The sequence below is a fragment of the Hyla sarda genome, chromosome 9 (assembly GCF_029499605.1).
Source record: "Hyla sarda isolate aHylSar1 chromosome 9, aHylSar1.hap1, whole genome shotgun sequence".
In the NCBI taxonomy this organism is placed as follows: Eukaryota; Metazoa; Chordata; class Amphibia; order Anura; family Hylidae; genus Hyla; species Hyla sarda.
In genome coordinates this window covers 66,336,612-66,364,606 of record NC_079197.1, presented here as the reverse complement: position 1 = coordinate 66,364,606, position 27,995 = coordinate 66,336,612, and the positions used below count along the sequence as shown (strand labels likewise).

The following is a 27,995-nucleotide window of genomic DNA, read 5'->3' as shown; positions in this document are numbered from 1 at the left end:
TGGTTATAGAAAATGCATTGGACGTTTATAAACGTCCATTTGCCTTAAGTCACAGGAAAAATGGACATTCATAAACGTCCATTTGCTGTAAGGGGTTAAGCTTGTGTTTCTTTTGGCAGTCACGTCCGCCAGGAGGGTTGGGGAAATTACTAGTTTCTCTATTAACCATCCCTATTTGTCTGTCTTTAATGATAGAGTGGTGTTGTCTCCTGATCCAGCCTTTCTCCCCAAGAGGGTCTCTGACTTCCATAGAACTCAAGTTGTGATTCTACCTTCCTTCTGTGAAAATCCTAAAAATGACAAGGAAAAATAATTCCATTGTCTAGATCAGGGGTCCTCAAACTACGGCCCGCGGGCCACATGCGGCCCACCGAGGACATTCATCCGGCCCGCCGCTGCCTGGGACATCCCTGTGTCCCGAAAGATGTTTTCGGGACACAGGGATGCGCTCTCGGAGACCCAGCAGGGGCCGCCGGGAAGGTGGCGCATGCAGGTACGTCACTGACACCATGCGTGCGCCCATAGCTACGGAGCGCGGAGGAGCGGGACAACGATGAGGACATACGCTGGCCAGCTAGGTAAGCGTTACCAGCGGCACGTCGGCTTCGGTGCTCCGACCACTGCTCCTTCGGTCCCGGGACTTACTGCTATGTCCAGACTGGAGGAGCGGTGGTCGGAGTACTGAAGTGGGGCAGAACACAGGCATACAGCCTCCAGCCATACACTGTATGGCTGGAGGCTGTATGTCTGTGGGGGAACATACTGCACCTAATGTGGGAGAACTATACTGCACCTAATGTGGGGGAACATGCTGCACCTAATGTGGGGGAACATGCTGCACCTAATGTGGGGAACATGCTGCACCTAATGTGGGGGAACATGCTGCACCTAATGTGGGGGAACATGCTGCACCTAATGTGGGGGAACATGCTGCACCTAATGTGGGGGAACATGCTGCACCTAATGTGGGGGAACATGCTGCACCTAATGTGGGGGAACATGCTGCACCTAATGTGGGGGAACATGCTGCACCTAATGTGGGGGAACATGCTGCACCTAATGTGGGGGAACATGCTGCACCTAATGTGGGGGAACATGCTGCACCTAATGTGGGGGAACATGCTGCACCTAATGTGGGGGAACATGCTGCACCTAATGTGGGGGAACATGCTGCACCTAATGTGGGGAGCTATACTGCACCTAATGTGGGGAGCTATACTGCACCTAATGTGGGGAGCTATACTGCACCTAATGTGGGGAGCTATACTGCACCTAATGTGGTCAGCTATACTGCACCTAATGTGGTCAGCTATACTGCACCTAATGTGGGGAGCTATACTGCACCTAATGTGGGGGAGCTATACTGCACCTAATGTGGGGGAGCTATACTGCACCTAATGTGGGGGAGCTATACTGCACCTAATGTGGGGAGCTATACTGCACCTAATGTGGTCAGCTATACTGCACCTAATGTGGGGGAGCTATACTGCACCTAATGTGGGGAGCTATACTGCACCTAATGTGGTCAGCTATACTGCACCTAATGTGGGGGAGCTATACTGCACCTAATGTGGGGGAGCTATACTGCACCTAATGTGGGGGAGCTATGCTGCACCTAATGTGGGGGAGCTATGCTGCACCTAATGTGGGGGAGCTATGCTGCACCTAATGTGGGGGAGCTATGCTGCACCTAATGTGGGGGAGCTATGCTGCACCTAATGTGGGGGAGCTATGCTGCACCTAATGTGGGGGAGCTATGCTGCACCTAATGTGGGGGAGCTATGCTGCACCTAATGTGGGGGAGCTATGCTGCACCTAATGTGGGGGAGCTATGCTGCACCTAATGTGGGGGAGCTATGCTGCACCTAATGTGGGGGAGCTATGCTGCACCTAATGTGGGGGAACATGCTGCACCTAATGTGGGGGAACATGCTGCACCTAATGTGGGGGAACATGCTGCACCTAATGTGGGGGAACATGCTGCACCTAATGTGGGGGAACATGCTGCACCTAATGTGGGGGAACATGCTGCACCTAATGTGGGGGAACATGCTGCACCTAATGTGGGGGAACATGCTGCACCTAATGTGGGGGAACATGCTGCACCTAATGTGGGGGAACATGCTGCACCTAATGTGGGGAGCTATACTGCACCTAATGTGGGGAGCTATACTGCACCTAATGTGGGGAGCTATACTGCACCTAATGTGGGGAGCTATACTGCACCTAATGTGGTCAGCTATACTGCACCTAATGTGGTCAGCTATACTGCACCTAATGTGGGGAGCTATACTGCACCTAATGTGGGGGAGCTATACTGCACCTAATGTGGGGGAGCTATACTGCACCTAATGTGGGGGAGCTATACTGCACCTAATGTGGGGAGCTATACTGCACCTAATGTGGTCAGCTATACTGCACCTAATGTGGGGGAGCTATACTGCACCTAATGTGGGGGAGCTATGCTGCACCTAATGTGGGGGAGCTATGCTGCACCTAATGTGGGGGAGCTATGCTGCACCTAATGTGGGGGAGCTATGCTGCACCTAATGTGGGGGAGCTATGCTGCACCTAATGTGGGGGAGCTATGCTGCACCTAATGTGGGGGAGCTATGCTGCACCTAATGTGGGGGAGCTATGCTGCACCTAATGTGGGGGAGCTATGCTGCACCTAATGTGGGGGAGCTATGCTGCACCTAATGTGGGGGAGCTATGCTGCACCTAATGTGGGGGAGCTATGCTGCACCTAATGTGGGGGAGCTATGCTGCACCTAATGTGGGGGAGCTATGCTGCACCTAATGTGGGGGAGCTATGCTGCACCTAATGTGGGGGAGCTATGCTGCACCTAATGTGGGGGAGCTATGCTGCACCTAATGTGGGGGAGCTATGCTGCACCTAATGTGGGGGAGCTATGCTGCACCTAATGTGGGGGAGCTATGCTGCACCTAATGTGGGGGAGCTATGCTGCACCTAATGGGGGGGAGCTATGCTGCACCTAATGGGGGGGAGCTATGCTGCACCTAATGGGGGGGAGCTATGCTGCACCTAATGGGGGGGAGCTATGCTGCACCTAATGGGGGGGAGCTATGCTGCACCTAATGGGGGGGAGCTATGCTGCACCTAATGGGGGGGAGCTATGCTGCACCTAATGGGGGGGAGCTATGCTGCACCTAATGGGGGGGAGCTATGCTGCACCTAATGGGGGGGAGCTATGCTGCACCTAATGGGGGGGAGCTATGCTGCACCTAATGGGGGGGAGCTATGCTGCACCTAATGGGGGGGAGCTATGCTGCACCTAATGGGGGGGAGCTATGCTGCACCTAATGGGGGGGAGCTATGCTGCACCTAATGGGGGGGAGCTATGCTGCACCTAATGGGGGGGAGCTATGCTGCACCTAATGGGGGGGAGCTATGCTGCACCTAATGGGGGGGAGCTATGCTGCACCTAATGGGGGGGAGCTATGCTGCACCTAATGGGGGGGAGCTATGCTGCACCTAATGGGGGGGGAGCTATGCTGCACCTAATGGGGGGGGAGCTATGCTGCACCTAATGGGGGGGGAGCTATGCTGCACCTAATGGGGGGGGGGCAACGTTATGCTGCACCTAATGGGGGGGGGCAACGTTATGCTGCACCTAATGGGGGGGGGGCAACGTTATGCTGCACCTAATGGGGGGGGGCAACGTTATGCTGCACCTAATGGGGGGGGGCAACGTTATGCTGCACCTAATGGGGGGGGGCAACGTTATGCTGCACCTAATGGGGGGGGGAACGTTATACTGCACCTAATGGGGGGGGGGGGAACGTTATACTGCACCTAATTTGGGGGGGGGGAACGTTATACTGCACCTAATTTGGGGGGGAACGTTATACTGCACCTAATTTGGGGGGGAACGTTATACTGCACCTAATTTGGGGGGGAACGTTATACTGCACCTAATTTGGGGGGAACGTTATACTGCACCTAATTTGGGGGGAACGTTATACTGCACCTAATTTGGGGGGACTGTACTTCCAACCCTAATGTGGGGGGATCTATACTGCCAACCTAATGTGGGGGGAACTGTGCTGCGTACTTAAAGGGGAACTCTGGTGGATAGAAGTAGAAAACAAATGTTTTCAAATCAACTGGTGCCTGAAAGTTAAACAGATTTGTAAATTACTTCTATTAACTTGTATTAAAAAAAATCTTAATCCTTCCAGTACTTATTCACTGCTGTATAAAACAGAGAAATGTGTGAGTTTCTTTCCAGTCTGACAACAGTGCTCTCTGTTGACACCTCTGTCCGTGTCAGAACTGTCCAGATTAGAACTTCATATCCCCATAGAAAACCTCTCCTACTTGGCAGTTCCTGACACGGACAGAGGTGTCAGTAGAGCGCACTGTTGTCAGGCTGGAAAGAACTTCACAAATTTCTCTGTAGTATAATTGTAGTATATAGAAGCTGATAAGTACTAGAAGGGTTAAGATTTTTAAATAAAAGTGATCTACAAACCTGTTTAACTTTCTTGCACCAGTTGATTTGAAAAAACTTTTTTTCCACCGGAGTTCCCCTTTATAGTGGTAGTCCACTAATAAGATATAGAAGTGTGCATAGGAATTTGTTCATGTTTAGTTATCTATAGTCCAGCCCTTCAACGGTCTGAGGGACCGTGAACTAGCCTCCCGTTTAAAAAGTTTGAGGACCCCTGGTCTAGATGTTAGATGTCTTATTCATTATTTGGAAATATCTAAAGATTGGCGCCTATCGCCTAAGTTGTTACTTCAATTCCAGGGGCTGAATAAAGGTAGAGCAGCTGCTCCTAGCACTGTGGCGAGGTGGATAAAACAATCCATCTAGCTAGCATACACTTCGAAAAATCTTTTTTTGGGCCCAGGCCTGGGGTGGGCTTTTTTTGGGCCCAGGCCTGGGGTGGGCTTTTTTTGGGGGCCCAGGCCTGGGGTGGGCTTTTTTTGGGGGCCCAGGCCTGGGGAGGGCTTTTTTGGGGGGCCCAGGCCTGGGGAGGGCTTTTTTTTGGGGCATAGGCCTGGGGTGGGCTTTTTTTTGGGGCCCAGGCCTGGGGTGGGCTTTTTTTTTTTTGGGCCCAGGCCTGGGGTGGGCTTTTTTTTTTTTTGGGCCCAGGCCTGGGGTGGGCTTTTTTTTTTTGGGCCCAGGCCTGGGGTGGGCTTTTTTTTCTTGGGCCCAGGCCTGGGGTGGGCTTTTTTTTCTTTGGGCCCAGGCCTGGGGTGGGCTTTTTTTTTTTGGGCCCAGGCCTGGGGTGGGCTTTTTTTTCTTGGGCCCAGGCCTGGGGTGGGCTTTTTTTTTTTTGGGCCCAGGCCTGGGGTGGGCTTTTTTTTGGGGGGGCCCAGGCCTGGGGTGGGCTTTTTTTTTGGGGGCCCAGACCTGGGGTGGGCTTTCTTTTTTTGGGCCCAGACCTGGGGTGGGCTTTTTTGGGACCCAGGCCTGGGGTGGGCTTTTTTGGGGCCCAGGCCTGGGGTGGGCTGGGGAGAGGGGGGTTAATGCTGCCGCGGGGTGAGGGGTTAACGCCAACGCTGCCATGGGGTGAGGGGTAACTTAACCCCTCACCCCATGGCAGCAGTAGTGTTAACCCCTCACCCCGCGGCAGCATTAACGCTGCCGCGGGGTGAGGGGTTAACGCCCCGCTGTCAAGTCAGTAATGTACTTTACATACTCACCAGCTTCTTGCGTGGCGTCTTCCTCTCTCGGCGGCGCTCCTCGACTGAGGCGAAGGCCGGCGACGTCACTGTCATGTGACGTTACATTGTCACATGACTCTGAGGATCTGCGCGGCCCCGGAAGAAGAGACTCCGCTCCGATGGCACCAGGGCAGGTAAGTAAACCGACGACGCCGTTACGGCGGCTCACGGGCTCAGATCATTCCGGGACACTGCATTGTCCCGGAATGAAGGTGACCGGGACAGACAGGCAGACAGACAGACTAGTGGAGCCGCGGCAAAGGAGTAAAAGAGCCGCGGGTTGCCGACCCCTGGTCTAGTCTACTCACTCTCCAAAGGTGCCATCATGGGCGATAGGGAAAACATAAATTACTCTTACCGGTAATTGTTTTTCGTTGAGCCTATGATGGCACCTACTAATTCCCTCCCATGTTATATGTAAAAAAAAAGGAGATATATTAATATTTCCTAGCTATGTATGTAGGTTATGGTTGATTATTATTGATAATTCCTTTTGGGTTGTTACTCCTTGATACTTGCTTAAGAACTGGGGAATAGCAGCTCCTATGGTCCTTATATGCAAACTGTTTCCAGTTCCTGTCCTGAGGAAGGAGGCAGTATCTCCAAAGGTGCCATCATGGGCTCAATGAAAAACAATTACCGGTAAGAGTACCGTATTTATCGGCGTATAACACGCACTTTTTAGGCTAAAATTTGTGCGTGTTATACGCCGATACACTCCCAGGAAAGGCAGGGGGAGAGAGGCCGTCGCTGCCCGCTTCTCTGCCTTTCCTGGGGTCTAGAGCCCTGCTGCCGGCCCTTCTCTCCCCCTAGCTATCGGCGCCGCTGCCCGTTCTGTCCCCCTGACTATCGGTACCAGGGGGAGAGAAGGGGCAGCGGCACCCATTGCCGGCGCCGCTGCCCTGTTGCCTCCCCCCATCCCCGGTGGCATAATTACCTGGGTCGGATCCGCGCTGCTGCAGGCCTCCGGTGCGCGTCCCCTGCGTCGTTGCTATGCACGACGCGACGCACTGACGTCATGCGCCGCGCCGTGCAGCGCATAGCAACGACGCCTGGGATGCACGCCGGAGCCCTGCAGCAGCGCGGACCCGACCCAGGTAATTATGCCACCGGGGATGGGGGGAGGCAACAGGGCAGCGGCGCCGGCAATCGGTGCCGCTGCCCCTTCTCTCCCCCTGGCTATCGGCGCCGGCAATGGGGCGCCGGCACCGATAGTCAGGGGGACAGAACGGGCAGCGGCGCCGATAGCTAGGGGGACAGAAGGGCCGGCAGCAGGGCTCTAGACCCCAGGAAAGGCAGGGGGAGAGAAGCGGGCAGCAACGGCCTCTCTCCCCCTGCCTTTCCTGGTGATATATCGGGGTATACACGCGCACACACGCACCCTCATTTTACCATGGATATTTGGGTAAAAAACTTTTTTTACCCAAATATCCTTGGTAAAATGAGGGTGCGTGTTATAGGCTGGTGCGTGGTATACCCAGATAAATACGGTAATTTATGTTTTTTAGTCTGTATAAATTTCTAGTTATTCTATCTTAGTAGATTGTGTATGTGTATATATATGTGTGTATGTGTATATATATATATATATATATATATCCTAAAGGTTTTTTATGGTTTTTTACTGTTAGGATATCATAACCTGGGCGAATTACATTTATTGTACACCAGACTATTTTGGACCTAATGTGAACAGAGAATGTGATGTTCTCACTCTACGGTTACATCACCAAGCCGGTAATTTCCCAGGCATTTTCAAATTAAATGGATGTGTTTATAAATGACTTAAAAAAGAGTGCAGGTGGCTCTTGAAACCTGTTCTCTAGTTAACAATAAAATAACCTATTTATTCCTAACAGAGTTTGTAGTGAATTCCATTGCAGCGGAGTGCGCCCGGAATAAACCTGACTTTTTCCTCCGTTGGATGTCCTACAGTGGTTCCAAGAGATTTGCCGTAAATATGACAGTCGTGTGACAGGTCTATGAAGCGAGCTCAGGAGCTGAGCTTGCTAAATACCAGCTAATACTGGATATTGCTGATCACCCTTTATATGCCAAGATCAAAATTGATTGTGGCATCTAAAATGCTTAAAGGGGTACTCCCACCCTCCAAACTATAGGGGATAAGATGTCTGATCGCGGGGATCCCGCTGCTGGGGACCCCCCGCATTATTGGATACGGGATAAGATGTACCGCTTTAAAAGAAGTACAGAAAACAGCTCAGTGGAGCTGATCAGGATACCTGCCGCAAAAACGTGGGGTCCCGATCAGCTATCAGGATGGACGAGGTGTCCCTTCCTGCCTCTGGCTCATCCGATTGGTGCTTCAAGAATGCAGGCAGCCTGTAGAAATGGAGTGCCAATAACACCGATCAGTGCTATCAAAACATTGCATCTAAGGGTGCATTCACACCATGTTTTTGCAATACAGTTCATGTATACATTTTCAATGTGAAAACCGCATGCATTGACTCTCCATTGAAAACCGTATGCCAAAAGATGCTTCAAGTTGTGTCCGTTTTGCATCCTGTACGGTTTTGTCAGTTTTTTTTTTCCTCGTACCCAAAACCGTAGTCTACCACGTTTTTTGGTCCGGGGGAAAAACTGTATTAAACCGTATACGTTTTTTTAAAACATGGGAGTCAATGGGAACCGTACAGAACTGAGTGTGCATACGGTTCCATCCGGTTTTCAACATAAGTTTTTTGACTTTTCACAGTTTATTTTCTTCGAATTTCAGTCAAACAAGTGAAACTTTATTCAAAATGGAGTGAAAAGTTAAAAACGTATACGTTTTTTCTTCTTAAAAAACTGATGCAACCGGACATCATTTTTCAAACTGTATACGGTTTTTAACGGGTTGAAATTTGTACACACGTTTTGATACAGTTTAGTCAGGTTTTGAGGAATCCATTTTTTATCAAAAACCTGATACGGGAACTGTATTGCAAAAACGTGGTGTGAATGCAACCTAATAATCCCCATGGCAGTTTCTTCCGAACAGTGTGTCTCCAGCTGTTGGAAAGCTACTTCTCCCTGTATGCCTGAACAGCATTGACTGTCTGGACATGCTGGGAGTTGTAGTATTGTAACAACTGAAGACTCAGTTTAAAGTACATCATCTCTGCTCTCTTCCTTGCCTCAGATACAATTTGTTTTTCCACCATTTGCCTGGTCCCTTCCTCCCCCTTTGCCTACCCTCCCCCTATTTTCCCCCTTTCCCTTACATCTTACCCTGCCTTGTCCCTGTGACTCTGTTCTTCCCCCTCCCCTTGTACACAGTTGCAGCTCACTCAATTTTACAGAGTTTTATATCCTTCTTTAACATCGCCTGTGTAGTGCGGGTTGGAGCCGGTACTCTCCCTTGAAAAAAAGACAAGTCACGAGCAGGAGAGTGTACTGCCCAGCTAATATTTGTGGACCGGGCCCTTTACCCTTACTGCACAGATTTTTCGAGTTATGAAAGTTTTTATTTTGGGTTTTCAGTCAATGTATTTTTCCATACTTGCGAATGCGTGCAAATACCAATCCCCCACCCCCTGAGTTGGTCTTTTAATAGTTTTTGCATGTAATCTCCTGGAATATTTAGGGGTTGCAATCCCCCCCCAAAAAAAACCTTGATGGTGGTTCACCATCTAAGCTGATTTACCAGAGTGACTGATATACATTTTTGCCAGAGTGACTCTTCCTGTATGACAAATCTATGGGTGGGAACGGTACTGGGATGCCCTGTTCTAGGTCACAAAGCTGGGGTAATTACGTTGATAAGTAAGCATTTAGGGTATGTTCACACATACGCAGATTTGTTGCGCAGAATTTGATGCACAGGATTTTCTGCTGTAGATTTCAGTGTAAACTAAATGACTGTGCACAGCTTATAATCAGCATATACAAATCCCTATGTGTGAACGTACCCTTAACCACTTAAGGACCTAGGGCATATGGATACACCTTGACGTCCTGGTACTTAAGGACCCAGGGTGAATTTCGGTCACCGCCGTGCGCCATGTGGGGACCAGACCGGGGTGACTGCTGATATCAGTCAGCATGCACCCTGCGCAGGGGGTCATAAGAACACCCCCGGACACCCAAACCCCCCCCCCCCCCCCCCGGTCGGTGATCGGCGCAAATCACAAGTGAATTCACGCTTGCGATTTGCGCTGATTCCGGGTGATACGGGTCTATGGTGACCCGGTGACCCGAAATATAAGGGGGATCGCGGTTGTCAAAGACACCCACGATCCCCCTGTAGGCATACGAGTGAGGTGGCAGGGGTTCCACCCCTCCTATCCCTGCTATTGGTCTGCTATTGATCTTCAGAGGCGACGACCAATGGCAGACCGGGGGGGGGGGGGGGGGGGCTAACTTTCGTTTTCCCGTCCTGCCCACCCACAATAGGCAGGGCAGAACGGGGAACTGAAGGGGACTGGGCGCCGACATCCACTTACCGATCCGGAGGCTGCGGCGACGGTGATTGGCGGGCGGCGTGACGTGTGTCAGAAGAGGACGGCTCCCTGGAGCCGGTAAGTTGATCTGGAGGGCTACAGTCTGAGACTGTGGTATCTAAACTGTAGCCCTCCAGATGTTGCAAAACTACAACTCCCAGCATGCCCACATAGCTGTTTGTTGTCTGGGCATGCTGGGAGTTGTAGTTTTGCAACATCTGGAGGTCCACAGTTTGGAGATCACTGTGCACTGGTCTAAAAACTGTAGCCCTCCAGATGTTGCAAAACTGCAAATCCCAGCATGCCCAGACAGCAAACAGCTGTCTCGGCATGATGGGAGTTGTAGTTGGGTACCTCCAGCTGTTGCGTAACTACATCTCCCAGCATGCCCTTCGGTGATCAGTACATGCTGGGAGTTGTAGTTTTGCAACAGCTGGAGGCACACTGGTTGGAAAATACTGAGTTAGGTAACCGAACCTAACTGAAGGCTTTCCAACCAGTGTGCCTTCAGCTGTTGCAAAAGCAACTCCCAGCATGCATGGTCTCAGTACATGCTGGGCGTTGTAGTTTTGAAACAGCTGGAGGTTTGCCCCCCCATGTGAATGTACAGGGTACATTCACACAGACAGGTTTACAGTAAATTTCCTTCAAGTTTGGGCTGCGGCAAATTTTTCGCCGCAGCGCAAACTCCTAGTGGCAAACTCACTGTAACCCGACAGTGCAAAAGTACCCTAAAAACACTACACTACCCTAACACATAATAAAGGGTAAAACACTACATATACACCCCCTTACACTGTCCCCCCCCCACCCCCAATAAAAATTAAAAACATCTTGTACGGCAGTGTTTCCAAAACGGAGCCTCCAGCTGTTGCAAAAAAACAACTCCCAGCATTTCCAAACAGCCACTGACTGTCCAGGCATGCTGGGAGTTTAGCAATAGCTGGAGGCACCCTGTTTGGGAATCACTGGTGTAGAATACCCCTATGTCCACCCCTATGCAATCCCTAATTTAGTCCTCAAATGCGCATGGCCCTCTCACTTCAAAGCCCTGTCGTATTTCAAGGAAACAGTTTAGGGCCACATATGGGGTATTTCCGTACTCAGGAGAAATTGCACTACAAATTTTGGGGGGCTTTTTTTCCTTTTACTGCTTGTGAAAAGGGAACGTTGGGGGCTACACCAGCCTGTTAGTGTAAAAAAATAAAAAATGTTACACTAACATGCTGGTGTTGCCCCATACTTTTTATTTTCACAAGCGGTAAATGGAAAAAAAAAGCCCCAAAATTTGTAACACAATTTCTCCTGAGTATGGAAATACCCCATATGTAAGCGTAAAATGCTCTGCGGACGCAAAACAAGGCTCAGGAATGAGAGCACACATGTACATTTGAGGCCTAAATTGGTGATTTGCACAGGGGTGGCTGATTTTACAGCGGTTCTGACATAAACGCAAAAAAATAAATACCCACATGTGACCCCATTTTGGAAACTTCACCTTTTACGTCCTAACATGGGGTATTTCCATACTCAGAAGAAATGGGGTTACAAATTTATGGGGTCATTTTCTCCTATTACCCCTTGTAAAAATGTAAAATTTAGGGGAAAACCTGCATTTCAGTAAAAACATTTTTTTTTTTTCATTTGCACATCCAAATTTAACGAAAAGTCGACAAACACCTGTGGGGTGTTTAGGCTCAGCGGACCCCTTGTTACGTTCCCTGAGGGGTGTAGTTTCCAAAATAGTATGCCATGCGGGTATTTTTTGCGGTTCTGGTACCACAGGGGCTTCCTAAATGCAACATGCCCCCAAAGAACCATTTCAGCAAAAGTTGCTTTCAAAAAGCCAAATGGGACTCCTTCTCTTCTGAGCATTGTAGTTCGCCCGCAAAGCATTTTACGTCCTAACATGGGGTATTTCCATACTCAGAAGAGATGGGGTTACAAATTTTGGGGGGCATTTTCTCCCATTACCCTTTGTAAAAATGGTAAATTTTGGGGGAAAACTGCACTTTAGTGTGAATTCTTTTTTTCCATTTACACATCCGATTTTAACGAAAAGTTGTCAAACACCTGTGGGGTGTTAAGGCTAACTGGACCCCTTGTTACGTGCGTTGAGGGGTGTAGTTTCCAAAATGGTATGCCATGTGGGGTTTTCTGCTGTTCTGGCACCATAGGGGCTTCCTAAATGTGACATGCCCCCCAAAAACCATTTCAGAAAAATTCACTCTCCAAAATCCCATTGTCGCTCCTTCCCTTCTGAGCCCTCTACTGCGCCTGCCGAACACTTGACATACACATATGAGGTATTTCCTTACTCGAGAGAAATTGGGTTACAAATTTTTTGGGCTTTTGGGCTCCTTTAAGTTTATTGGAGGTGGTTTTAACACAGAAGACCACCATGCTACGGATCAGTTGTCGCATCTGCATCATCCCCCACCCCTGGTGGAGGATACAGTTGTGATAAGGTACTCTCGCCATATTTAGACCGCTGCGGTAATTGATTCCTGGCAGCTGCATAATTCCACAGACCGGCAGTTCACATTTAACTCCCATGCCCAGTTCTCCTGATCGCGTATCGACTGTATCTTTCCCCCCACACCTCAGTGCACTCTCTGATCTTGGATTCTAAAATAGAAGACATGGTCATATCTGACCATGCACCACTTTCTTTGCATCTCGTTGACCAACATCCTAGGGGCACAGACTTGGTCTGGCGATTACTAGCAGCGCTGCATAAATATGACTCCTTTACTCAACCACCTGTTGTGCAGGCTCGAATTTTTCACTACTAACGCAGAGCATAGAGATGACCCCATCTATGGGATACATGGAGGGGATGTGTCAACCTCTACGCTGTGTCGGCACTCCCCCTTCCAGCAGACTGCCAGGGCCCCGTTCAGGAGATTGCGGGGGGGTCCCAGGGGTCGGCAGACCTGGTCTCCTTTAAGATTATTGGAGGTGGTTTTAACACAGAAGACCACCATGCTATGGATCAGTTGTCGCATCTGCATCATCCCCCACCCCTGGTGGAGGATACAGTTGTGATAAGGTACTCTCGCCATATTTAGACCGCTGCGGTAATTGATCCCTGGCAGCTGCATAATTCCACAGACCGGCAGTTCACATTTAACTCCCATGCCCAGTTCTCCTGATCGCGTATCGACTGTATCTTTCCCCCCACACCTCAGTGCTTTCTCTGATCTTGGATTCTAAAATAGAAGACATGGTCATATCTGACCATGCACCACTTTCTTTGCATCTCGTTGACCAACATCCTAGGGGCACAGACTTGGTCTGGCGATTACTAGCAGCGCTGCATAAATATGACTCCTTTAGTCAACCTCCTGTTGTGCAGGCTCAAATTTTTCACTACTAACGCAGAGCATAGAGATGACCCCATCTATGGGATACATGGAGGGGATGTGTCAACCGCTACGCTGTGTCGGCACTCCCCCTTCCAGCAGACTGCCAGGGCCCCGTTCAGGAGATTGCGGGGGGGTCCCAGGGGTCGCCGATCGCTGCTATTGGTCCATCAGTACAGACTGACCAATAGCAAGGATCTGGCGGGACACACACACAGTGAAGCGATCAGTGGTGAGGGGGGGCCCCATCGGAGGAGGCCACTGCGCTCTGATCCTGAAATAACCCTGTAGACGCTGTGGTCACTGTGACCGCAGCATCTATTAGGGTAACAGGTAGGTAAATAAAATGTGAAACAAAAAAAAGGCAGCATGTCCAGCAAAAAAAGTCCTCACGCAATTGCCCCAGTGAAAAAATAAAAAAGTTATGGCTCACAGAATACGGCGACTTACAAACGTGATTTATTTTTAACAAAAATAGTTTTTATGCTATAAATCAACTAAAATATTTTTAAAAATATAGAAATTTGGTATCGCCAGAACTGTATCAACCTGCAGAGTAAAGTTAACATGTCATTTTTACTGCATGACAAACAACCTAAAAAAAGTATTAAAAAACGCAGAATGTTTTTTTTTTTTTTTTTTAATGTATACCACCTCATAAATAATAAAATAAAAAAATGATCAGCATGTCACATGTACCCCAGAATGGTACCAATGAAAGTGTCAACTTGTCTCCCAAAAATATTTTTGCACCCCAAGGCCTCTGCGACTTTATATGATGCCAACAAAATAACCTAAACTAAAAGGACGTCCCAAAATCCACACAGCACGCCTTCATGTCTGAGGCCTATGTGAGAGACACGTAGTGCACAAAGGCCACATATCGGATATTTTTAAATACGTCAGAATTTAGGCAATAAATCTTGAGTTGTATTTCTTTGTCAACACCTACTGTGTTACAGGAAAAAAAAATTAAAATGAAAAATCGGCAAAAAAAATTACATTTAAAAATTCAGCCTCCACTTTGCTTTCATTTCTGTGAAACTTAATGTAATTCTGACTACTTTACGGGGTGCATTTTATAAAATGTGGTGATTTATGGGGGTATCTAACATACAGGCCCCTCAATTCCACTTCAGAACTGAACTGGTTCATGAAGAATCAGATTTGAAAGTTTCTTGAAATCTGGAAAATTGCTGCTAAGCTTATAAACCTTCTAACATTCTAAGGGTGCGTTCCCACTTGGCGTATATGCAACGTATTTCGCGCTGCACAAAATTTACGGCAGCAGCGAGAAATACGCTGCGTATTCCTTGCTCACTATACACACAGGGCTTTCTGGCGGCAGCCCTATGTGTGCAGTGAGTTTTGGATGTGGAACCGCGCATCAGTCATGCCGGCACACGGCCCCGCTTCCAAAACTCACTACACACATGGGGCTGCCGCCGGAAAGCCCTGTGTGAATAGTGAGCAAGGAATATGCAGCGTATTTCCCGCTACTGCCGTAAACTTAGTGCAGTGTGAAATACGCTGCGTATACGCTAGGTGTGAACGCACCCTTAAAAAAAATTCAAGAATGTTTATCAAATGATGGGAACATAAATTGGACATATTGTAGATGTGAATTAATCATTAATTTGGTGCGGTATGACTATCGTACGAGCAGAAAATGTAAAGTCTAAAAGAATGCAAATTTTTATTTTTTTTCCGCAGAATTTTGGATTTTTTTTTACAAAAAATGCTAAATGTATCAATCAATTTACCACTAATGTAAAGAACAATGTCACGAAGGGGGTGTGAACAAACCACCTTCACACACACACACATTGCAAAATGTACGGTGCTGCTAAGTGTTACTTAGCAGTCCGGTCCCATTGCCCCCCTCCCCCCCTCCCCCCAAGCAATCCCTCCACCCATTGAAGCAGACAGGCTCCCTGTCATCAGCTGACTAGTGAGGTCAGAAATGGGATTGGGACTTGGCCTATGCCTTCCCTCCCCTTAAACTCATCCCCAGGATCTTAAGGAAGATCAATCAGGACAGGGCAACAGTTGTCCTGATTGCCCCGTTCTGGCCTTGGAGAGCCTAGTTCTCCTGTATAAGGACTGTCTTTAACATACTCGTGGGTTCTTTCGGAAGACCAGGACCTTCTCAGTCAAGGTCCGATTCTCCAACCAGATGCCCGCAATTTTTATCTGACAGCCTTGCTCTTGAGAGGTTAATACTATGGTCTAAGGGCCTCTTGGATGCAGTTATATCTACAGTGCAGTAGAAAACTAGTGACTTCCAAAATAAACTTCAGAATCTGGAGAAAATTTGTCTTTCAGACTCTGCTTTACTGAACTTTAATAAGCCTAATGTTGCCTTTATTCTTGATTTCTTACAAAAAGGTCTTGAAAAGGGGTTAATGGCTGCAACTCTCATGTGGCTGCATTTTGTGCTCTGTAGGGCTAAAAAATTGCTTATCACCCCTGGATTGTGAGATTTTTTTTAAAGTCTGTCAGATTGCAATTATCTAGTCCACAAGTGTCTCCAGGGATCTCATTCTTGTCCTTAATTCCCTCTGTCGGGAATCCTTTGAACCTTTTATCATCCATTCTGCTGAGAGTTCTAGCTCAGAAGATGGCCTTGTTGGTAGCTGTTACTTTAGCCAGAAGCTTAGGAGAGTTAGTGGCCTTAACTACCAGAGAGCCCTCTACTCAGATTCTAGACAATAGAATTATTCTAAGGCTGTATTCACATCTAGTTTTGTACATACGGGCGCCAGATCCGGCTGGGGGAGGGACAAAGCGGGCGCTCCCGTACCCCAGCCGGATCAGCCCTTGACTCCATTTACTTTAATGAGCCGACCGGAGTCAAACGGTGACTCCGGTCAGCTCAGATTTGACCCTTATGTGGTTTTGGACCGGACTTAAAACCGTAGTAAACTGATCTGGCTGGGGTACGGGAGCGCCCGGTTTGCCCCTCCCCAACCGAATCCGGCGCCCGTATGTACAAAACGAGATGTTAATGCAGCCTAAGACCAGATCCGCAAAGTAGTCTCTGAATTCCATATGTCGCAGGAGGTTGTTCTTCCTTCCTTCTCTGCCAATCCTTCCACAGAAGAGGAGGAATTTTTCCACATGTTAGATGTTCGCAGAGGTGTTCTAGAATACATCAATAGGACCAAAGATTTCAGAAAATCTGATTGTTTATTCAATTAGTGGGGTACCAATGCAGGGAGTAGTATTAGAGGAGATAGGTGAGTTAGGCAGCCTATTGTGGCAGCTTATTCTTCTGCAGTTGTGTCCCCACCACCCAACCTGAAGGCCTATTCTACCCAAGCTGTCGCTTCATCATAGGCAGAAAAAAGAGGTGCCTCTATTTCTCAAATCTGTATGGCGGCTACTTGGTCATCCCCACATACTTTTTTTTTTTCCAACACTATAGACTCAGGGCTGATGATCTATCCTCTCTGGCAAAATAGTATGCCTTGTAGGTTTTTTTTTTTTTGCTGTTCTGTCACCATAGGGGCTTCCTAAATGCAACCTGCCCCCCAAAAACCATTTCAGCAAAATTTCCAAAAGCGATATGTGACTCCTTCTCTTCTGAGCATTGTAGTGCGCCTGCAGTGCACTTGACGACACCACACGGGGTATTTTCATACTCAGAAGAGATGGAGTTACAAATTTGGGGGGGCATTTCTCCTATTATCCCTTGTAAAAATGTAAAATTTGGGGGGAAAACCAGCATTTTAGTGAAGAAAAAAAAATTACACTTCCAACTTTAACAAAAAGTCATCAGACACCTGTGGCGTGTTTAAAGGGGTACTCCGGTGGTCAACGTGTTTTTCCGTTTGTGACTTACCCTATTTGTTTGTTTCATTTCTATTCTTGTTGTTTAGGTGACTCTATTTACGTTCTTTGTTGTCTTTTTATCCCCCACTACTGTTTTCCTATCTTTGCTTCTATTTCCTGTTTCTTGCTGTGCTGAAAACTACAAATCCCAGCATGCCACATGCCTTGCTGGTTTGGGGCGGCTCTTTTTTTTTTGTTGGTTTGTTCCGCCCTTTACCCATCCTACTGTTTTCCCAGGTCGGCCCCATTATACACAGCACACTAATATAAATCAGCCCTGGTTGGGATACACTGGCATACACACACAAAAGTGACTACAACTCCCAGCATGTGTCATTCAGGAGTCTTCAGTCTGTGGTATAACACCAGCATGCTGCCTCTGTAGTCTCCTGGGGGTTGTAGTTCAACACACCTCTGTAGGGCATACACCAGTGTTTCCCAACCAGGGTGCCTCAAGGTGTTGCAAAACTACAACTCCCAGCATGCCCGGACAACCTTTGGGCATGCTAGTTGTTGTAGTTTTGCAACAGCTGGAGAAACACTGGTTGGGAAACACTGGTGTAACATGATGTGTATGCTGAATAGGCTAGAACAGTGTTTCCCAACCAGCGTGCCTCCAGCTGTTGCAAATCCCCAACTCCCAGCATGCCCAAACTCTGTCAGGCCATGCTGGGAGTTGTAGCATGCACACACACACAACAGGGACTACAACTCCCAGCATGTCATTCAGGAGTCCCATCCCCACCTTCACATATAGAGATCATTCCCAGTATGAGATTTATTCCCCTGCAGTCCATACATCCCCAGCCCGTGCACCTTGTCATCCTCCCCTTCAGATAACACACTCATCTTATCTGTGTTCTTTCTCCTGTGCAGACCTTAGAATACATAGCGGGGGGGAGGGGAGGAGCTGTGTACTCAGCTGGATGAGTTGAGGGGGCGTGGCTTATTTCTCATGCAGGCAGAGAAAAAAAAATGCTATGACAGCTTGTCCACAACAGACTCAGAACTGTGGACAAGAGTAAAAGAAAACATTCTGAACTACAGAACTTCCTGCCCAACAAACAGGTAAGCAAAACACACACATGCTGCCAAAACATATAACACATGTATATTGCAAAAAAACTAAACTTACAAAGAAGATGCCATATAGTCAAAAAATTGTGCTTTTTTTTTTTTTTTTTTTGGTGCTGCTGTTCTGGCACCATAGGGGCTTCCTAAATGTGACATGCCCCCCAAAAAATCATTTCCCAAAAACTCTCTCCAAAATCCCATTGTCGCTCCTTCCCTTTGAGCCCTCTACTGCGCCTGCAGTGCAGTGCACTTTACATACACATATGAGGTATTTCCTTACGCGAGAGAAATTGGGTTACAAAATTTGGGTGAATTTCTCTCCTTTTACCCCTTGTAAAAATTCAAAAACTAAGTATACAAGAACATGCGAGTATAAAAAAAATGACGATTTTGAATTTTCTCCTCCACTTTGCTGCTATTCCTGTGAAATACCTAAAGGGTTAACACACTTTCTGAATTTCATTTTGAATACTTTGAGGGGTGCAGTTTTTATAATGTGGTCCTTTATGGGGTATTTCTAATATGAAGGCCCTTCAAATCCACTTCAAGACTGAACTGGTCCCTGAAAAATTCAGATTTTGAAAATTTTGTGAAAAATTGGAAAATTGCTGCTGAACTTTGAAGCCCTCTGATGTCTTAAAAAAGTAAGAACATGTCAACTTGATGCCAACATAAAGTAGACATATTGTATATGTGAATCAATATATAATTTGTTTGGAATGTCCATTTTCCTTATAAGCAGAGAGTTTCAAAGTAAAAAAAAAATCTAAATTTTCGAATTTTTCATCAAATTTGGGAATTTTTCACCAAGAAATGATGCAAGTATCGCAAAAATGTACCACTAACATAAAGTACAATGTGTCACGATAAAACAATCTCTAAATCAGAATGTAAAGTAAAAGCATCCCAGAGTTATTAATGCTTAAAGTGGCAGTGGTCAGATTTGCAAAAAACGCTCTGGTCCTTAAGGGGTTAAGTGGAGCAGTTGCCCATACCAACCAATCAGATTGTTTCTTTGAAAGATACTATCTGGTGGCCATGGGCAACTGCTCCATTTTTTTCTGTACACAGGTTTTGATAAATCTCCCCCTTTGCATCTATCTGTTGACAAATTCAGCTTACCTACATCAGATTTTTATATGTGCCTTCATGACAGACATTTCTTTGGGTCCTTGTATGCAGTTTATTGCAGGGGCCAAAAGAAATGCCCTTCAAGGCTGCAAGTAGATATAGTAGATATAGCAGAGCCACATGTGTTTGTACAGATGTATTGTGCTTCAAAAAATCATCTGTGTGGACACATCTGGCTCTGTTTTGCAAACAGAGGCCTGTTATGGAGACCACCTGCTATGTACTGGTAGATGAGCAACATACTACAATAAGATGGCAGTTTAGAATGGAGGCAGTTGGAGCAAGGGGAGGGGGAAAGATAAAGGAAGACTGAAGACTCATGGGAAATGTAGTCTACAGTTGGTAAGCAGTGAATGCTGTGGGAGCAAAGGGGCATCATTTACCTGAGTATCATTATAAAAAAATCTATAAATACTGCTCAACCAGGTATAGTGACCATATTTTAGTGCACCACGTGCCTTATCTCAGGAATGGTGAAAGTCTGATAACCCCTTTAAGGCAACAATATGCCAACTAAAAAATATGAAGGCACCCAGACCTAACTCTGACTGTAGAGTTCTGTAAACTCCTGCTGGACCAGATATCTGACACCTTATCGGATCTTTTTAATGGTGCTCTTAGTGAAAGTAAACTACCTGATTTGGCTAATACCACTTATGTACGCCTCATACCCAAGCCTAACAAAGATCTTCTAGACCCTAGGTCATACAGACCCATTTCCCTTATAAATGTAGACTCCAAACTCTTTTTTTAAAATCATGGACAATAGACTGCCCCTCATTCTCCCCTCTTTGATATCCCCAGTTCAGACAGGGTTTATCAGAAACCGCTCGGTGGTAATGAATATATGCACTGTATTTGCAGTGCTAGACTCTATGCGCCACTTTCCCAGCCAGGCCATTTGCCCATCTTTACTAACCTTAGATGCAGAAAAAACTTTCCAAAATGTTAGGTGGTCCTGGCTGGGTTTGGTGTTGGACGCTATGGGAATCTGTGGGGCTTTATTCACACTTTTAAGTGAAATGTCCACCTCTCCTAAAGCTAAGATATATCTCTCAGATTTTTTATCCCCAACTTGTCACTTCCATAAAGGCATGTGGCAGGGATGCCTGCTCTATCCCTTGCTTTTTGATATTGCTCTTGAACCCCTAGCTAGATCAGGTATCTTGGTTGCTGGTTATCAAGGTGAGGAAAACTCAATAATCCTTGTATATCCTAACTACCCCAGGGCAGTCCAAACAGCACAGATGGCACCAGTTACCCCTGTCTCTAATGGGACGCTGCCACCTACTCAAAATGTCTAGTTTTGCAGAACTGCTTTACGATCTCCAAACACTTTCTCTCCTGTTAATACAAAAAGATGTTAGGACCCTGACTTTTACTAAATTTATCTGGTCCGGGGGAAAAAAAAAAGAAATCTCTTCACTTACTTATGTTTCCGGTTAGTGAAGGAGGGGTCAACTTACCATATGTTAGGGGTTATAACATTGCATGCCTCACACATCATATTTTGGACTGGTTCCATAACTTTTCTATATATTCAAATTCACGCCCTGCCCCCCTCAATACAAGTCTATGGGAGGTCTGTCACGCCCTCTCCCATAGACTTGCATTGAGGGGGCGGGGCGTGACGCTCTTCCGCCATTGTGGTCGGGATCCGAAGCCTCTAGCGTTGCCGGTGGGAGGTGGAAGCCGTACAGGTGGGTGCTGCAGCCGAGATCCCGGGGGTCCCCAGCAGTGTGACCCCGGCGATCTGACATCTTATCCCCTATCCAAAGGATATAAGATCTCTAGGGGTGCAGAGTGCCCCTTTAAGGGGTTTTAAAAAAAACTGGATGACTCCCTTTAACTCGGAGTTTAGAAAAAAGAAATGCCAAAGGTCCTGCTCTAACTATTATCAAAGCAGTTTTCCAAGATTGCAATATTGATGGATCTCCTATTCTGGGAAGGGGTTGAAGAGCTCTTCAGTACAACCCATACTACCTGTGTTCATGCTGGCATACTTTACATCTGTACTTAAAAAAGAATTCTGGCGAAAATTAACGTATCTCCTATCCACAGGTTTGGGGATAAGCAGCTGATTGCGGGTGGTTCGGCCGCTGGTACCTTAACCCTAACAACTCAAACCCCCCCCCCCAAATCTCTGGGACGTGATCCTGGTTCTCTGTGAGGAGCGTGTGTCTATCGGTGTTCCATTAATTTCTATGGGGGCACAGATGATGTCCGAGTGGTCAAATTTGGGTCTTTTCAGCACTCCTATAAAGATGAAACACCAGCGCGATCAGCTGCTTATCCCTTTCCTGTGGATAGGAGATACTTTAACTTTTTCCGGAGATCTCTTTTTAATAAAGAAGGAGGGGTGTCCAGATGCAGAGAAAAAGGGGAGCAGTTGCCCATCGCAACCAATCAGATACATTTTTAAAAAGGACTCAATAAAAAAAAGCAAAGGCACAATCTGGTTGCTGTGGGCCACCTTGTTTCAGTTGTAATTTTTATCATAGTCTTTTAAATTCAGTGTTTGATACCGCTTTTTATAGTGTTTTAAATTAATGTTTATTCTTTTGCAGATCCTGTTCATTCGCTGGGTAATTTCTGTGTTTGATCTTATTCCATGCAAAGATGTCCTCTCCTCACTTTACAACTATTTCTTCTGTTTGCTACAGGATGACAAATTGGTAGGAGTTTTTTTTTTTTTTTTTTGCTAGGGTATTCTAATAAACCGAATGGGAAGCTGTAGCTGGTTATGAATAACTAATTTGTAATTTGAACATCAATCATATATTCCTTCATACATTACTAATAATAATGTTTTTTTTGGCTGTAGGCCTAAATGCAGCATACTACATGTTTAGCTGTGTGTTTAAATATGTTTTGTTTTTCTCATCCCTACAGTGCCCATTTTTATGTCACCTGCTCTACCTGCTAACCAGAAAGGAACATGGTAATGGAAATATGTTTTCATGAGTTATTGTCTATTTAACACCTTAAGGACCATGGACGTGTATACACGTCCAGGCTGAATGCACATTCAGCCATTAGGACGTGTATACTCGTCCATGGCTCTCTTGGGTGTTGCCCAGTGCACCCACGAGATCGTGGCAGAGACTCAGCTGTAACACACAGCCGGGACCCTGCCGCACTGCCGGGACCGAACTAAACTTCGGTCCCGGCAGTTTAACCCTTACAGCCGCGGTCGGAAGTGACCGCGGGCTGTAAGTGTAATGACAGAGGGAGCTCCCTCTGTCACCAGTACAGCACCCCGCAGCCCGATCGCGGGGTGCTGTGTGTGATCCCCGGCGGACGGGGACCTGCCACACGGCCAGGACCGAAGACAACTTTGGTCCCGGCAAATTAACCCTTACAGCCGCGGTCGGAAGCGACCGCGAGCTGTAAGTAGTTTTGACAGAGGGAGGGGTGCTCCCTCTGTCTCTCCTATAGCACCCTGCAACGACCGCAGGGTGCTGCTGCTTACCTGGGCAGCCGGGGGTCTTTACTAGGACCCCCAGGTCTGCCCTGGTTATTGCCTGTGAGGACGTGCCAGAGGCACGTCCTCATATGCTGCCTGCTAGTGTAAAACTAGCAGGCAGCATATAGTTGCAATGCTTTGGAATACTAAGTATTCCAAAGCATTAAAAAAAGTGTAAAAAAATATAAAATAACTAAAAGTGTAAAAAAGAAAGTAAAATTTTTTTTTTTTAAACAAATGTAAAAAAGTGTAAAAAAATTATAAAAATATATTTATTAAATAAATATAATCAAAAATAAAAATGCATAATGTGTGGGATCACACGGCGCACATCCGCAGTATATTACGTGCTGCGGATGCCCGCCAACAGTCACAATAAGGAGCTTCCTGCTGCGGCTAGGTAGCTTTATGTGTCCACTCATAGCGGCGGATTTCCCGCCGGCAGTCATGAGCGGACACATTGAGCTACACAGCCACAGCAGTGATCTCGCCCTTGTGACTGCTGGGGGGCATCTGTGGTATGAAATATGCCACGGAAGGTACAAACAAGTCGAACCAGCTCCACCCCAGGCTTCTGCACACGGACAGGACCAGGACTGGGTCCAAATATGTGCAAGAAGGAAGAATGTCCAGCGCACACACGTATAAAACCGAGCTGCTTTATTGCATAGTTGCCATAGGAAACATCGGACACTCAGGTAACGTGACGCGTTTCGGCCCGCAAGGCCTTAGTCATACACATGTTACAAGCACTTAGATCATTTATATATGCAGGGTGGTAATGTCCTGGGCGGGGCTAAGCCCCGAATCATGTGACATTCAGTCTGCACATATAATTACAAACAATGTTAAAAAGTACGTACCATATCTTTATTTCATCACACTTCTAACAAAATTCTTTGTATAAAAGAAAAAGAAAAGTGAAACATTGTTAAAATAAGTCTTATGCACTAGTTGTATGTATCTGGTTCAAAGCCTAGAGAACCGGACTCCATCCTTTAAAAAATATATCAGACGGTAATAAACAACTAGCACTAGGACCTAAAGAATCTCAATGCTGATCTTGGAGAACGGTTATATACCAGAGCAAAAAATGCAGTTAGTCAAATCCCATGATAAAGACAGATTACAAGAAAAATTATAATCATTGTTATGCACCTGTGTAGATATGGAAAAGGATACTGAACAGGTGACTGGAAAACATAAAGCAACCAAGACATACATAGATTATTAGTGTTACGGTCATTACAACCAACTCGTTCAATAGTGCAAGATCGTATCCAGTCTCCTGTTCAGACCTAGCGGTATCCTCGTCTCAAGGGTGAGAATCCAGTATATTTCACGATCCAACACCTTCTGTCTCATGTTTCCACCTCTCAGTGGTTTGTCCACCCTCTCAATACCTTGCACCACCAGACTAGAGGTATTTCCACCATGTACCTCAGCACAATGCTTGCTGACCATTGATACGTGTCGTGCCTGGAAATGTGCAATATCTGATAGATGTTTTCGTACTCTAATTTTTAGCGGGTTAACCCACATATTGCACATTGCAGGCACGGCACGTGAATAGATACACAACTCCAGCTGTGTTGCAATTAATGTATTGTCTGATGTTAAATGTTTTGTTATTACTTGTAGATGTGAATGATACTGAATTGTTCATGTAATTACAGCAAATGCATTTTCTAGATCCACATTTATATGTACCTTGGCAATTAAGCCAAGTGGAAACTTTTTTCGGAGAGGTAGAGAAGAGGCTGGGGGATAGAGTCTGGCCCAAAGTTGGGGCTCTCCTGGATACACATCTAATGCCCCCCTTCAATGCCGTCCGAAACTCTGGATCTGTATGTATAATCGGCATATTCTTTTTAATAATGTTGCTGATTACGTTAAACTCAGTACTGAATTAAGTAGAGAAGACCACAGGTGAACTAAGACTGAGTTTTCTTGCTATGGGTATTTTCTTTTATTAGATCAGAATGACCCTTCCTAATAGCAATATTCTGCGCCTTTTTAATAGTCCATTCAGGGTAGCCACGTTGCTTCAGTCTGTTGCTAATAGCAACCACTTCGCTCGAAATATCCTCATCAAGCGAGCAGTTGCGGCGTGCCCTGATCATTTCTGCTGTGGGTAAGTTCTCAATTACGTGTGAGGGGTGACAGGAACCGGCATGCAGAATGGAATTTACTGCAGTGGATTTTCTAAATGTGCATGTGATGATATTGCCGGTATCACTGTCACCCCGCAATGTAAGATCCAAGAAATTAACCACACTACCCTCCCGGCCGATTGTAAAATGAAGTTTGAGCTCATTAGAATTCATGAACTCTTCAAACCCCTGTATGGCCGCCACATCGGACCTCCAAATAAACAGGAGGTCATCGATGTAGCGGCCATACCACAACAAACCAGGGGAGAAGGGGTTAGTGGGGGCGAAGAGAATCCCCCTCTCCCACCAACACATATAAATGTTAGTGAGAGAGGGGGAGAACTTCGCCCCCATAGACGCTCCTGTCACCTGCAAGAAGAATTTAGAATCAAACATAAAAAAATTATGACCAAGGAGATATTCAACAGCCAAAGTTATGAATTCACGTAGGTTAACTGGATATTGTGAATATGTATTTAGAAACCATGTAAGTGCACTAATAGCTAGTCTGTGTGGAAATATGGAAATATGCCACGGATGTGCTCTATGTGCCCCTACACTGCGGTCCCGTTCATACTGCGTTTCCGCAGTGTTAGAGGTATCAGTCAGCATCACGTCAAAAAGAGTGATGCTGACGTATACTGTAGCAGCTCCATCCATTTCTGAATGAGACGGGTACAGTATACATTGGCATCCCTTTTTTGACATGACAACGGACACAGATACTGCAGAAACGCAGTATGAATGGGGACTATTCATATAATGATGCCCTGAAAGCCAAAGGGGGCTTCTCTCCTTCTTGGTCCTACCAGGCGGTCAGGCAACCAGATATGACCTAAGTAGGGGTACTGCCCAGCCCGGGACGAACAGCGTGATAAAATATGGGCACATTTCCTCCATTTCAAAAACGACGTACCAAAATGATGTTCCACAAATAAAGAATTTGTGGGGAAAAAAAAGCTAATTTCTATTTTTTCCGTTGACTTTCAAAAAATTCTAGCCACACAATAAGGGCTGAACGTGCTCACTTTTGCCCTAGGTGAATACTTTAGGGGGTGTAGTTTTGAAAATGGGGTCACATCTGGGGGTGCGGTATTGTTCTGACAGCTGGAATGCTTTGCAAGATGAAGTGCGGACTATAATTTGTATAATCATATCCTGAAAGCCAAATGGTGGTGCTCTACTTTTGGGTCCCACCGTGTGGCCATGCAACCAAATGTGGTCTAAGCGGAGGTATTACCGAACACGGGACGAACAGTGTAATAAAATATGGGGCGCATTTTCTACTTTTCAGATGCAATGTACAAAAAATATGTCCCACAAATAATGCATTTGTGAAAAAAAAAAAAAAATTTAAAATTTTTCCACTGACTTTGTATCCATTCCAGCCACACAAAAAGGACTCAAAGTACTCACTTTTGGTCTAGATGAATACTTTAAGGGGTGTAGTTTCCAAAATGGGGTAACTTGTGGGGGTGTGGTATGGTTCTGGCAGCTAAAACCCTTTGCAGGCATGAAGTGCGGCCTACAATCCATTCGGCCTAAAATGATGCCCTGAAAGCCAAATGGCGCTCCTCTGCTTCTGGGTCCTACCACGCCGCCAAGGAGCCAAATATGGCCTAAGCGGGGATATTTCTAAACACGGGCCGAGTAGCTTAATAAAATATAGGGTGCATTTCTTGCAATATCAGAAGTGATGTACAAAAAATGTCCCACAAATGATGCATTTGTGAAAAAAAGCAAATTTTGAATTTTTAACACTGACCTCGTAATTCCTGCCAAAAAACTATAGTGTTAAAATACTCACTGTACCCCCTAATGAATACCTTGAGGGGTCTAGTTTTTAAAATGGGGTCATTTGGGGGGGGGGGGGTGTTCCTATGTTCTACCACCTTCAAACTTCTGCAAACCTTACATCTCACATAAAAAAAGATGTACTTTTCAAATTTTCAAATTTAGGCTTCTAATTAATTTAAAATGTTAATTAAAAACAAAAAAATGCTGTCAAAATAAAGTTGACATCTGAAAGTATGTTTCGTAAACTATTTGGTCAGTAAGTATCAATATATGCAACCTATTAGTGTTAAAATAGCAAAAAATCGTAATTTTTTAAAAAAAATTCATGATTTTTTGCATTGTAAAAAAAAAAAAAACTACAAATGATATCGGCTTACTTTTACTATGTACATGAAGGACAACATGTGACAAAAAAACAATGTCAGAATTATCGGGATTGGCCAAACTTTACCAGAGTTATTCTCTAATAAAGACAGACATCCCCCATTTGAAAAAACAGGCCTGGTCTTTCAGGGGCGTACAGGTTTACTTGTGCTGGTCCTTAAGGGGTTAATGTGCTGATTATTGCAGGTAAATTTTATTTACTTATTCCGCTCAATTGTGTACACGTACAGTCACTTATTTGTGTTTATTAGCTCGGCATACTTTTTAAAAAAATATAAAGTCTGATCATGTCTTTGGGAATCTTATTGGGCCACCTACGATGCGATCGTGGGCGTCCGATGAGTGAAGATGGTGGCCGGAGCTCCATTCAGCAGCTCCATGGTTGGATTATAAATTATTAGTTCTAGTGTAAAATTTACAAAAACACCCACAAAAGATATTCAGACTGCCAGTTAGCATTTATCTAATTTGGGAGAATGACTTGAATCTAAAATCACATGCACTAATGCTCAGCTCGCTTGTACTAGGCACAACATTTTTTTCAATAAATTTCTTTTTTATTTGCAATTACAATAATACATTCTTTTTATAAAATTTCTCTTCAATTTTCTTTACATACTATCGATATTACAAAGAATTATCCCCTTA

General features: G+C 46.0%; 1 protein-coding gene across 4 annotated transcripts in view; it reads left to right on the top strand.

Moving 5' to 3' along the window:
* The window catches only part of CENPI (centromere protein I), a 466,748-nt gene that overhangs the window by 22,295 nt on the left and 416,458 nt on the right, over positions 1 to 27,995 (top strand). For all 4 annotated transcript variants that reach the window (XM_056540598.1, XM_056540599.1, XM_056540596.1 and 1 more), the window contains 2 exons: positions 22,115 to 22,222; positions 22,440 to 22,488. In XM_056540598.1, coding sequence (XP_056396573.1) covers positions 22,115 to 22,222; positions 22,440 to 22,488 — 157 coding nt within the window. The remainder of the gene's footprint in view (positions 1 to 22,114; positions 22,223 to 22,439; positions 22,489 to 27,995) is intronic.